This window comes from Lactuca virosa, chromosome 2, assembly GCF_052849685.1.
Source record: "Lactuca virosa cultivar CGN04683 chromosome 2, Lactuca_virosa_CGN04683_v6, whole genome shotgun sequence".
Classification (NCBI taxonomy): domain Eukaryota; kingdom Viridiplantae; phylum Streptophyta; class Magnoliopsida; order Asterales; family Asteraceae; genus Lactuca; species Lactuca virosa.
In genome coordinates, this window is record NC_136427.1 from 241,509,057 (window position 1) to 241,522,275 (window position 13,219).

The window sequence follows — 13,219 nt, forward strand, 5'->3', positions numbered from 1 at the left end:
GTTATATTTTGTACATCTAGTTGTAGTAATTCTACGAGAAGAGAGAGCAGTTTAATCCTAGACACATTTATGCTAGTATTCATCAGATTTTATCTATCTACTGTACCTACAACATGTACAAAATAATCAACATGTCATTGTATGTATAATAGGGAAAAAGTCAGAAAACCCCCAACAAACTATACATATTGTCCCAGATTAGATAGGAAACTCTTTTTTTGTCCACATTAGGTCCTTGAACAAATCTTTTTTGTCCCGATTAGGTCTGGCTATATCAGAGTCGATTTTTTGTGTTCGATTTTGGCTAAAAAACTTTTAAGAACAAAATTAAATCCTAGCTTCCTGTTATCCATATTTACATCTTTTTTCTTCAGGGTCATTAGGTGTACAAAAAAAAAATCAAATAAGGACCTAATTGGAACAAAAAAAGTTGTGACTAATCTGAAACAATGGGCATAGTTTGTTGGAGTTTTTCAACTTTTACCCTTTATAATAATATATGTATCATCAGGTAGTTTAGCAACATAGTATGTTATATGGTTCATACAAACAAGCACATACTCTCATACACTGGAAACTCATTACACAGTATAAAGGGGTAAAATTTACAAGGCTGTTTGCTGTTTAACTTAAGTTTTAAGGTAGTTGTATGGGTGGGGGAGGAAAACAGAAATACAAAGAGGAATAAAGAGTTCACTGCATTATTAGCCACAGCAAAGATAGAGGGTGAGAACCATCACTGCTTGAAAAACAAATCAACTTTCTCCTTCATAGTAGATATATATATGTATTATATATAACACACGGCAATATGATGAAGACATATTTTGTCTTTTTCAAAAACAACCAACCATCACCAGGTGACCTGAAAGTCTGTATATGGAGGTGTTGCTGCTGCATCACCAGAATCCTCGTTCATCTCATTTTCATTCATCCTTGCTGCTTCAATCTGTATCCAACCACTCAAAACAGAAACAAATCAACAAATAAAATTTTATTTATTACTTTGGAAGCTAAAGTTGGCGAATTGGGATCCTTTTCTTCTGTTTACTGTTACCTCCTTCATTATAATGCTGTTCTCTTTTTTCAGCTGTGTTTCCTGCAAGTAGAGAGTAGAAACCATTAGTGGCTTTCAATTCAACAAGCAGAAAAAGCCTCAAGAATCAATATCCAAGGAGGGAATGGGCTGGGCTATACCTTCTCTTGCAGGTCCTTGACAACTCCCATCATTAGCTGTGTCTGTACTAAGCCATATACAAGTCAACATATATATTTTCATACACACACACACACACATATATATATATATATATATATATATATATATATATATATATATATATATATATATATATATATATATATGAATATGATATGTGCAAGTAAGCTAACCTTCCTGATTCTGACTAGTCGGAGAAAGTTACTCAAATGTCGTTCCAGCTGATTGAAACCGGCTATATCTAGATGCTTGATATTGTTCTCTTCCAGATGGCTGCATACCATACCATTGAAAACCAATAAGCTCAACATACCAGTTACACTTGTGTAGGTAGCAAGTAGAATTAGTATGTGGTTTGATTTGGGGTAAAAACTTTTTAGTATGATTACCGTTGGACTATATGTGTCAGCTCATCAACAGTACACGCATCCCCATATTCTGAAGCAAGCTTCTGCAGTAGTAACAAGTCTCACAAAAGATGGAATATAAGATTCTGTAACATATCACTGTCATATCAAGCTAACCAGAAAATATATCTGATGCTGGATATGCATACCTCTTGTAGGGTCATGCGGGTAATTTCTTCCGTCTTCTTGTAGCTTTGATAGCTGCTCAGAATCTTACCCATGCTGTTTTACAACAAAACAAAACAAAATCAAAGGTTAGTAGTAGCTTCACCCTAACTCACTGGTAAAAAGAAAACAACATGCAAATCAAGGCAGCATAAATTTGTATGGAAAACACACTCTTTCTTGAATAAGCCTAATTTGTTTGCAGTATTTCCTAGTCCCTACCCAAGTAAAATTATTATTTATAATATACTCTTCCTTGAGACATTGGTATGTATGTCAGAGCTGCACCTCCAACATCTGTTAATTTTGTGTCCCTCAATTAATCAACAATGCATATTTATGTATGAACCTATTAACTGGTTAGATGACTTTTTGGGTTGATGATAACAACTGACAGGAGTAAAAATAGTATTTTAAGTTGGTTGGAGTAAGAGTAGTGAATGTTTAACCAAAGCATAGTAATTAGTAAATAACAAACCAGATAATCTAATGTATAACAAACCAAATAATTAAAATTACCAAAATGCCCTCAGATCATATAGCTAAAATTAATGAGCCTGCATTTCCTGTTTTACCCTTTCTCTTGTATGTAAACTTTAAGCCTGACTTAGCGATACCCTACCCCCCTAGAACCACTTTGTCAACAGGGTGGATAGCATCTGACTTCTCCCATGTGGCCTCTTTATTGCATCCTCAACCTTCCATTGCATTTGATGATAAAGACGCCATTGCTACTGATGACGTATGCTCCAAGTAACATCTCACCGCCTTCATGGGATCATTAAAACCAACCTTCATCAATTCTTCATATTTCCCTATCGCAGCATTATGACAAAACTCATGACCATCACTAGATAACAACCTTTTCAAACACCACCCTTCCATCTGTATTTTCAACAAGCAACTTCAACGAATACACAAGTGCCCTTTTAACAATTTTAGCTCCCACCTTCTGCTCCTCATTGTTAAGAGTGTCTTTAATGAAGTTAATTGTAGCAACAAGGCACAATAAAGCACACCCAACTTGAATAACTGCCATCTTAACAAGGTTTCTGCTTGAGCAACCGGTTTCTTAACCTGTCCTTGTGAACTTCCACTACCAATGATGGTGGTTATATCTATAATCAATATCACTTTAGTCACGAGCCCTAAGACTTCAGTTCCAGCATTCTCAAGGGTTAACCCTCCCTCGTCCCTTCTCACATTACAGTTCCAGCATTCTAAGGATGCTTGAAGAGGGTCTACATGTCTACTGTGAACTAGGAAGTTTGACCAATTTGAAACGCGGAGTATGATATGAACTTAGAATTTGGAACACTTAATTGTGGAATATTGAGATCTTGAAGAAAATCATATTTAGGGCCGATAAAAGTCACATCCCTTCTGGACCAAAGAGAATAAGGATTAGACATTGATCTTTTATCTTTCTAGTTGTGTCATTTTGGCCAATGGGTACAAGTTATCCCCATTATTAGAAGGAACTAATGATGCAGAGTTCCTAAAATGCCTCTACATACCTTTAGAAATACCAAAGAACCACCACCCAAGTTATTAGAGATCAGTGACTCAGTAATCTTATTCCTAACCTTCATAACCGCCCCTTGAAGTCACGTGGCGGTGGCAGTCTGGCCGTAGATGTAGCATAACATCTCCAAGTAGAATACATGGTGAGTCTTCAAATGCATTTGCAAGACGTACTAACATTTCTACCCCTAAGTATCCACCCTCAAACCAACCGATGTCACTCGTAAAAGGACTTGAGGATCCTTGTACAAGAGAACCATGTCTTCAGGAGATGGCCATGGATGTCAGTACGAGTATTTGTGGTTCTCTTTCTAATTGTTCATTTAGTTGCATTTTAATAACAAGATTATTACCATTCTATTTAGACCTATCTTTGGAGTAAATCTGGTAATTCTTGTTGTTAACCTCGCCTTTTTGTAGAAGATGGGGGTTCCCAAAGGAAGATATGCCATCTTTTCTAGAACCTAAAATTTGATAATCATGTTTAGCATGAAAATCGAATCTTACTCCAGAAGTTGATAAGTTAGATTGTGGGATTTTCTTGTCAACAAGCATTTCAAGCGCAAAAAGTTATTATTGTCGCCTAAAGAGTGATTACCAATAGGCAGCCAACAGATAAACCGCCGGTGGTTGGATGGAAAACCCACCCTCTCATCTATAGATTTGGGTTTGAATCGAACATTAACCGGGGTTATGCGTTTGTGAAAAGTTGTGAAATTGTTGTCGGCAGTGGGCCTTCCTTTGTTACCATTGATTCAATGATGTTAGGCTTTGATTTCTCCATTTTAATTACCAAGTCCAGCACAACACTTGGTTCGGATTTTGCGAGAAATTTTTTTTCTCAATAATATCTTTACAAAGCCCATTTATGTAATGACCTGCCTCTTTCGAATTTGATGCCTCTTTGAGTGGAGTTGGCATCTGAATAAGACTTTGTAACTTTGTTATCGCTCCAACCGGAAGGATGCCCTGCATGGCTTATATATTGCTTCGACTTTTTAAGATTTATACGCTAGCAAAATACCCCTTCTTGATCCGAAGGGGCATGTTTAGCATCTTATTCCATCCATTTTGGTCCGGAGTTGATTCAATTGTTCCTCTGCCCCATCAATGAAATCTCGACAATAGTGGTGGTGGTGGTGGTGACAAAGGCAGCATCAGTGGTGGTTTGTAGTTGTTGCCTTGACATGCTTCCTTTAAAATAGTGGAACTAATCCTCTATCCAGGTAAAATGAAGCTTCTTGTTCTTTGTACATTTTCTCCAGAGGAATATGGTAGCTTAGTTGTTGGTAATTTTGCCATTGAAGAACTTATTTCTTTCAAACCTTCTTCTACTACCTCTACCCTTTGAGGTAAAGTTCATAGGGTCATTACTCTTATACCAATTGCTATGACTTATACTAAATTGGAATTAAGTCAACATTAAACCTAGAAAAGAAAAAAATGAATTTCTTTATGGAAATTGATGGCAAATGATTAAGATAGAAGTTGACAATTCGAGAAGCTAGAGGTATCCTAATAGGATTACAAATCCGTTCTAACAGAAAAGATACCTATCCTCTCAAAGATTCTCCAAGGTGTTATAATGTAAGTGTGACATATGACGAGGGTGTAATTTATCCAGATTCACAAAGTAGGCAAGTAAGCAAGGTAGCAAGAAAAGAGTATGCGTATATATACATAGCAATAATGGTTGAATTAATCGTCTTGCAAAGTATTTGAATTTCTTTAGATATATGTTTGTGGTTCGGGTCTGGTGCCTTTTATTCCAATGTATTTTGATAATTAAGCTACACTATCTAAGGTATATACAACAAATAATCCCAATCCCAGTAGAAAGATGTAGGTAAGATGTACAAAGTTGTCGCTTCATCTAAGGGTGAAGAGTAGAATGGTGTATTTGAGATGTAGAAAGTTGTACCTTCATCGGGTAGAGAAACTGCATCCATAAATAGACTTATGTCACATAGAACGTGAGCCCACAATGGTTAAAGTAAATACTAGCAGTAGAGAAGCAAAAAATGGAGACGAGAAGTTAAAATAGAAAGCAAAAACTAGCACTAAAGATGAATGAAAAGAGGGGATAAGAGTAAGAGGGTAAATATTACACAAAAACCACAAACCAGTAAGAAGAAACAAGAACCTACACTAGTCTTGAACTACTTTGCCACCATGTCTTAACCTTACGTTATTTTCCCACTTTCTTCAGGCATCCTATGGATGCATCCTCTTCTTGCATCATCAATTTCATCTTTACCCTATCAATTGTCTTCTTAGCTTATTTTCGATTATTGATGCCATTCCCAACGGCTATGTTCCATATCATGTCTAATAATGTTCTTGACATAACACATGTCAGTCGCAACATCCTCATTTTCACGAATTTGATCTTCATTTCATGATCCTCAAATCGGCAAATATTTTGATCCATACAACATATTTTGCCTTAAGTTCTTTAAAAATTATCCCCTTACTTGGGAGCTAGGCATTGTTGTGCTGAATGGTGACCACCTTTCACTCTAACATCTTGCCTTAATGTTGGTAATATCCTCTTCGACACCCCCCTTTCTTATGGATCGCAGACCCAAAGTACTTGAAACTCTCCTTTGGGTGTAGAACTTGCTTGCCGATATAAACTTTTTCATAATTTCGCTCCCATTGAAATTACACTATAGATATTTCGTCTTAACTATGTCGACTCTGTAACCCTTTTCTTCCAAATTCACCCTCTAGGTTAGCTATGAACTCGGTCTTAGGCTCATCTTTCAAAGCATCGTCGTAGGCAAAAAAGCATACACAATGGCACCTTATCCTAAATCTCATGAGATATCTCGTCCATAGTCAAAGCGGAGATGTATAAACTAAGACCCTACATCAAGCTTCCACCGAGATATCTCCTCGTATATATGTGTTGTGTTTAGGCAAAGTATAAATAAGACTACCCCCTATTCATTTGTACTCATTTCATCTTTAAGGCCACTAAGAGCATTCTTATATATCCAAAGTCATAAAAGTCTTCTCTTGTATATACCTAGCTTTCATTCCACTTTGCATGTGTTTTACAAGCCCCTTCCAACCCTTCTTAAGGCTTATTAAATGTTTGTTGATAACAGGATCATCAAGTGTTTGCATGGGATGTACAAAGTAACCATTTAAGTTGTTTACTCAAGAGAATGTTGAGATCTCTATGGCGGCAAAGTCCCATGATATGCAAACTCGGGAATGAATTCAAGAATGGGTTGAAGACTATGTCCCAAGAGCTCGATGTGTACCAAAAATTTGTTGAGAAAGAGCTATGTGACATCCATGAAGAGATTTATACAATGAAGTTGGATATTTCCTGCAATAGTAACAGCTACAGCTTCACAACCCTAAACTTAAAGGTTCCTAAATCGTGGGTGTTCAATGTTAAAAGAAAGCAAAAATGATAGAGAACTTTCTCTATAGACTCGAGAAGTACTTCAAGGCCATGTGAGTCATCAACGATGCCACAAAGATTTGCAATGCTCCTACCTTCTTGCAGAAATATGCTCAATGATAATGGTGAAAGAAGCACATTAACCTTGGGAAAATCCAAGGTAGCTCATAACACTTGGAATTATGTAGACATACCACTTAGTCTCCATGTACATTCTAAAATGTGTCGATCAGTTTATTACTGGTTAGTTTATTATTTATTCGTAATTTGTGTAAGTCGAAGTTAAAAAGGTAAGCCCTCTTCATATTGTATTCACCTCACCTTTGAGATTGATAAGAGCATCCTTACTTTCTCTTAGCATTTGAAGTCCTCTCTTGTATGCTTAGCTTTGATTCTATATTGCAAGTGCTTTATAGGTCCTTTCGACCCTTTCGAACACTTACTAGTCCGCCTGATTTCAAGATAGGCAAGTGCCACACATGTTAGAAATTTAACCCCTTTACAACTCACCGTGCAGTAAGAGGTCCCGGTTCTGATATCATTCTCACCAATTTTGAACCCTAAAAACCAGCTAACTTGAGCAATCTTGGCATCTAATTATATCTCACAACACCATCAAATTGGATTAACTTGACGATCATGAATTCAAGCAATAGCAAAAGAATATGCTATTAATGTTTCTCACATTCAATGTGGCATATGTTCTTACAATGCCATATACAAAAGCTAATCAAAAAAGAAACACTTGTAACAACCCGTGAAGGCCTTAAGGCTAAACTCAATGCTATGTTAGATCTATTATTCCATGTTGACTAAAAAATCAAGGCGGCTAAAGAACTATACACTCTAGTAGAAGTACTTTACTATAGATGCTACAAGGAGTTTATCATTCTAATATTTAATTCCTACAAATTGATCAATTCACGTTTTTGTTATGGAAAAATCTATGAAATGAAACACATTTCAAGCATGTTCACACAACACGACATGAAAATGAATGAATTTATCCAAATGGCATTGATAATCGACTTCCATCATAGTGAGAAGATCGTAAGAAAAAATAGAGCATCGCGAACATACTCAAAGCAATGATATCTAGTGATATATGTAGTTGAAGGCAATTTATATGGTTTGATAATGATATCTAAACATACTCAAGAGCAAATGGACTTTCAAAAATGAAATCGAGAATTGATGGCACACTTGAAAAGTCAGTCAAAGGTTTTACACGAAATAAGAGTTTGCTATTTTGACACATACACCCTTGTAGCTGTATAATAATTGTTAATTTTGATTGTCTAACCTCCGTCAACAATCCCATGGTGTCAAGAGTGCCTTCTTGAATGGTAAATTAAAGGAGGTAAATATTAAAAAACCTAAAGGTTTCATAAAGGATAAGAAAATAAAGTTTGTGGATTATAGATTGGCTCGGTCTTTGTAACACCTCAAGGATGCTTGAAACAATATCATAGAAATTTAATCAAGTCATAATGACTTAAGGATGTAAAATTAATGAATCAAACCAATATATATATATATATATATATATATATATATATATATATATATTCGATTTGTTAATAATAATTGACATTCCATATTCTACTACCACCCTTTATACTACCCTTTGCTTCATTGTATTTTGAAAAACATTTTGCCGACTCATAACGTAATGTTGAGGGAAAATTTGCTTCAAGGATATAAAACGCTCGTTTTGAAGCAAAATGTTACATTTTAAAAAACTTTTTAATAATCATATTTGAACCCTGGAATCAACAAACCATTATAAATCAAGTAGTTATGGTAACCTAACGAGTGTTTTATGTTCCTACTAAACAAGATTTAAAAACAAATCATTAAATTGTTGGAAGATATTACCATCCAACAAGCCAACAATAAGTATCATAAGAATGATGTAAAGGGGAGGTAAGATGTAGGAGGGACTTTATTCGAGGATAAGGAGACTGCTTCTATTGGTGACCTCCAATATATAAAAAGGCGTAAGAACATCCAACAGAAGAAAAGATGTGAGCGAATACTATATGATCTCCTGCATGTAACACATCAACCCACCATGAAGAATAGACAATGGTGAGTAACTAAAAAACAAGCATATATAAGAAATATGGTTGAGTAAAGAGAAAAAGTGAAAGCATATACTATCAATATAAACTGAGCAGTCAACATAAACAGTTAAGAGGAAGCTAGTACCTAAACTAATCTTATATTACTCCGCTATCCTAATTTTAAGCTTCCACATTATCTATCGAAGGTTATGTCCTCAGAAAGATCCAAATCATTCAAGTCTAACATGTCCTCATATTCTTGCTTCCTTGTTGCCAACTTCTCCTTCTTGAACCGTTGACCATGATCGTCTTTACTATCCTGACTACATTTGTAGTTGTCTCTATCGTCGTGTCTAAATCATTGCAACCTTCGTTCCCTTGATTTCTTGATGATTGATGCTACTCCTAACTAGTTTCTAATTGTTGTGTTCGTCATCTAGTCTAAAAATATATGCATCATCATTTTGGTGACCTCCGTCTTTCTTTTCGTGTTTTTCTTGATTGGCCAACAACCAAATCCATACAACAAAGTTGGACTATAGAATTTTTCATTTGTTTCAACATGACTTTCTTGTTAAACAAAACTCATGTGGTTGCTCTCCACTTTGACCATCCCTCGTTTATCTGGTGGCTAACGTGACTAAAGCCATCCTTAAGTAGTTACATACGTGTTCTCTATTTTCTTCAACACTCTCTTTCATCACTTTATGGCATGACTAAGTAGTTACATACTTTTATAGTTGTCGTGGCTTTGGGAATCCCCTTTGTTGCATCACGATAGTCCCATGCATGATGAAAATCATATGTAAGGTCGTCGAGAAAGAGGTTGATAGTCGAGATACCGTTAAATCGGTTAGTGATACCATGGTGGCTTAGCGTATCATAGCAACAACAACTATCTCTGCTTGTGGGGTATTGTTGGATTAGTGTTGGTTAATTTGATATTATAATTGTTGTAGTACGGAAAAATATTGAGCAAAATACAAAATTCATGTTACTTATAAGAACCTAATCGATTCAATCAACATTCAACAACCTATTAAGATATATATTTATTAGGAGATGATTATATGTTTAGATAATCATCCATATACTTGCCTAATGAGGTAATTATCCATATACTTATCTAACGAGATATTTATATGCTCAAGAGTACGAACGAAATAAGCGACTTGTTTTTATCTATGACTAGAGATGTGAGGAATACTATCATATCATCAAAAATTAAAAGCACGATGACAGCTTTTGCTCTTTATAATTGTATTGATGCTTTTCCGGTTTTCATATCCAATAACAATATTAAGAGACCGGGTTTTCTACTTTGTTTCTTATTTTGACTCAACAAAAACACGTAATTTTTTGTTTTTCCGATCTTTTTGCACATCTGATTCGCTTAAAAGCTTTTTCCATTGTATGTTTACTTGTTATTTATAGGTTTGATGTCAATAAAATATTGTAGCCGACTCCACCAGCAATTTTCAAGCATTGTTGAAGCCTTAGTTTCTCATACAAGGTTCCGATTGTACACAAGATTCAATATTAACACCATGAAAGGATGATGGATTTGTTTTGTGTTCTACAAACAGGATAAGCACAACTTGAAGTATTCTAAAATTTGCTTTATTTTTTAAAGTTTTGAATAGCATGTTGGAGGTTATCCATAACAAAAGAACCCTGGTCCTACAAATAAATAAAAAAAGCCACCACCTAAAAGCCACACATCACTGTCCCATGGCATGCATAAATCTCATTTGTCGAGGTTGACCATTTACAATGTTCAGACCGTATGATTTTCCAATTGACTTGCTCAACACCTACAACGTTTGCACCAAAACAGTTTCTTTTTTGGCATGTTGCAACAGGTAGGACACCAAATATCAAAATATCTTTAGATTAAATAAGGATTTTCAAATTTATACATAGAAAGAGTTTGATCAAACACAAAAAACACATCTAGTATGTCATTACTAAGCATGCTTTAATTAAGTTCCAATCACGTATATAAATAAGATTGCACACCCACGTATAATCCAGTTCTCTCAAAACTATATAGCGTGATAATTCACAAAGTTTCAACAAGAGATATACAGTACCAAACGTGGACATGACCAAAGCTCCAAGGCAAGTACTGCCTGAATATTCCTGTCATATCAGATCATAGTTTTGCAATTTTTATGTTGTGGACCAATAACAGTGTCCAAAGTATTATTTTATGTCTGTGTCTATCAACTCCTAGTTCAATTTCAGTCGTGAAATGATTTTGCATGTGGGTCCATACATTCTTAAAGACGTAAACCAAGATACTATATAAAAGTAGTAAACCACCAATAAGATTAAGACAGGCTATTTAAGTAAAAGATTCTGATTCACCATAACTATATCGTGAGAGTGGGACTCCACATAAGATCACGTATATTTATATTTGAGACTGCAACTCTATTTACCGGGAAAACATCTTTCGAATGGGACTACACAACAACTGTGTTAGAAGCTTAATTCATCAACAAAAATTATTACCGGTTAAGTTTCCAAAGTATAATGACATATCTTTAGTTACTTTGCAGCAGTTATATTAATGGATGAAGAAAGCAAACAAACGATATTTTTAAAGATAACCCTGAACGATAGTGGCCTTATGGAAAATAGAATGTAAGTCGGCATATCCGGCCAGTTAAGTAGAAAAGAGCTGAGCCAAGCCAAGCCACAGCGATGGATCAGATTCAGATATACGGTAATTAAGATTGTGTAGAATCGGGTGATCATATATAAGATTGTTGATCCAGCCGATGCAATTGGTAAGAGCATAATATATGAATCCACCAATTACTTAAATGCATCTCAATACATAGTTGAGTATTATTGTATACACGAGGCAGGCAAAATTTTGGCCCAAATTATAATGATCCTCTTTAAAAATTAGAAATAGATACAGTAGAGATATAATTGAAACCCTCCCCGACTAGCAAAATAATTTCTCCGTGCCCTAAAATGATTGAAAACGATAGTGAAGCGAGTATTGTCTGACTTCATTCATAATCATCACTGAAGATCCAGGTCTCCGAAAATATGAAACCGGAAGGTCAATTTTTTACAAAAAAACCGGCGATCAGATGACGAATCTGACAAATACGGTAAGAAGGAGACGTGTGTATATGATTTTCCATTTCTCATACTCAGACAGGAGAATTAATCGCGCGTACCTTTCACCGGTCGAAAACTCATAGAGCCTGCCTCTGCCAGAAAAGATGAAAAGAGCGACGTCGACGTCACACAGCACGGCCAACTCATGAGATTTCTTCATCAATCCATTCCGTCGTTTGGAGAAGGAGACTTGACGGCTGCTTTTGTCTTCGATCCGCTTCAATTCGACCTTTCCTCTTCCCATACCGAGAGTTGCTTTGAATTTTAGGCGGAAACGAGAGCGGCTGTTTACCTTATCGCATGTCTTCCAGAACGCCAGTAATCGCATGAGTTCACCCAGACGAACGCGGTGTTTAGGGTTTTTGTAAGTGAAGGAAGTGTATGGTGGAGACGGTTCGATGACATAGTATTAGTAACATGACTGGTCACACCGGTTGGCTTATGAGCCAGCATGTGTCGACATGGTGCGCCGTGTACTTTAAGATCCCGGCTCACTCACACAGATATTTGCCGTTCGGGTTGGCGGTGTGCAGAAGGATTTTAACTCCACAGTCTTTTTGGGATATTTATCTTGGAATTGGGTATTTCTCAAAATATCTTTGGGTTATTTACATATTCACCCCCCGCCCGAACCCGCATTGGATCCCCCTTTTGGGCTTGAGTGAGACTCATCTTCCTTGGAAGTCTGTAGAATGTAGCTAAAGTATAAATACTCCAAGACTTTTATTAAATTCGTATTTTGGCGTCATATGCTCATATTCCTAAATTCTAATAACTATCTTTTAACCTACAAAAACTCTTGAAATTTTAGAAAAAAAATATATGGAAAGAAAATTACAACCTAATTTGTCAAAACTTGAAATAAGATTTTGAAATACATTTAACAAAATATAAACAATTAAATCCTAAAGCCCATACATTTCAATTAGGGGTGAGCATGGTGCGGTTCGGTGCGGTTTTTGGACCTAACCGAACCGCAAACCGCAAGTTGCGGTTATTAATACTGAAAAACCGAACTTTGCGGTATTGTTTCGGTGCGGTTTTGCGGTTTTTCTTGCGGTTATTTCGGTGCGGTTTCGGTTTTTTAACCGAAAAATAAATTGGTTTGTTGCATTTTTTTACACATTTTCTTTTATTATTTTGCACACACAACACATATATATTATTTTAAATCCACTATATATAATTAATTTATTGTATTCTTTTACATACAACAAGATTTATGATCTCTTGGTTTACACACATATGATTTCACAAATTTTATTCTTTTACACACACA

At 35.7% G+C, this 13,219-nt stretch overlaps 1 protein-coding gene across 1 annotated transcript; it reads right to left on the reverse strand.

The window, feature by feature from the left end:
- Positions 1-540: 540 nt before the first annotated feature.
- LOC145160623 (MADS-box protein FLOWERING LOCUS C-like) lies at positions 541-12,494 on the reverse strand. Its single transcript, XM_079079901.1, has 7 exons — positions 12,000-12,494; positions 1,776-1,848; positions 1,609-1,670; positions 1,393-1,492; positions 1,198-1,239; positions 1,058-1,099; positions 541-949 (listed from the first exon to the last, which is right to left on the reverse strand). The coding sequence occupies exons 1-7, from the start codon at positions 12,266-12,268 to the stop codon at positions 854-856; spliced, it is 684 nt and encodes a 227-aa protein (XP_078936027.1). The 5' UTR covers positions 12,269-12,494; the 3' UTR covers positions 541-853.
- Positions 12,495-13,219: the final 725 nt, after the last annotated feature.

What these genes read in the sequence shown, in the direction of transcription:
- LOC145160623 (XM_079079901.1), bottom strand. Translation starts at nt 12,268, where the DNA reads ATGCGATTACTGGCGTTCTGGAAGACATGCGATAAGGTAAACAGCCGC. An exon ending in GACTAGTCAGAATCAGGAAG is followed by an intron (nt 1,240 to 1,392) that starts GTTAGCTTACTT and finishes GGCTTAGTACAG; the next exon opens with ACACAGCTAATGATGGGAGT. An exon ending in ACAGCATTATAATGAAGGAG is followed by an intron (nt 950 to 1,057) that starts GTAACAGTAAAC and finishes GGTTGGATACAG; the next exon opens with ATTGAAGCAGCAAGGATGAA.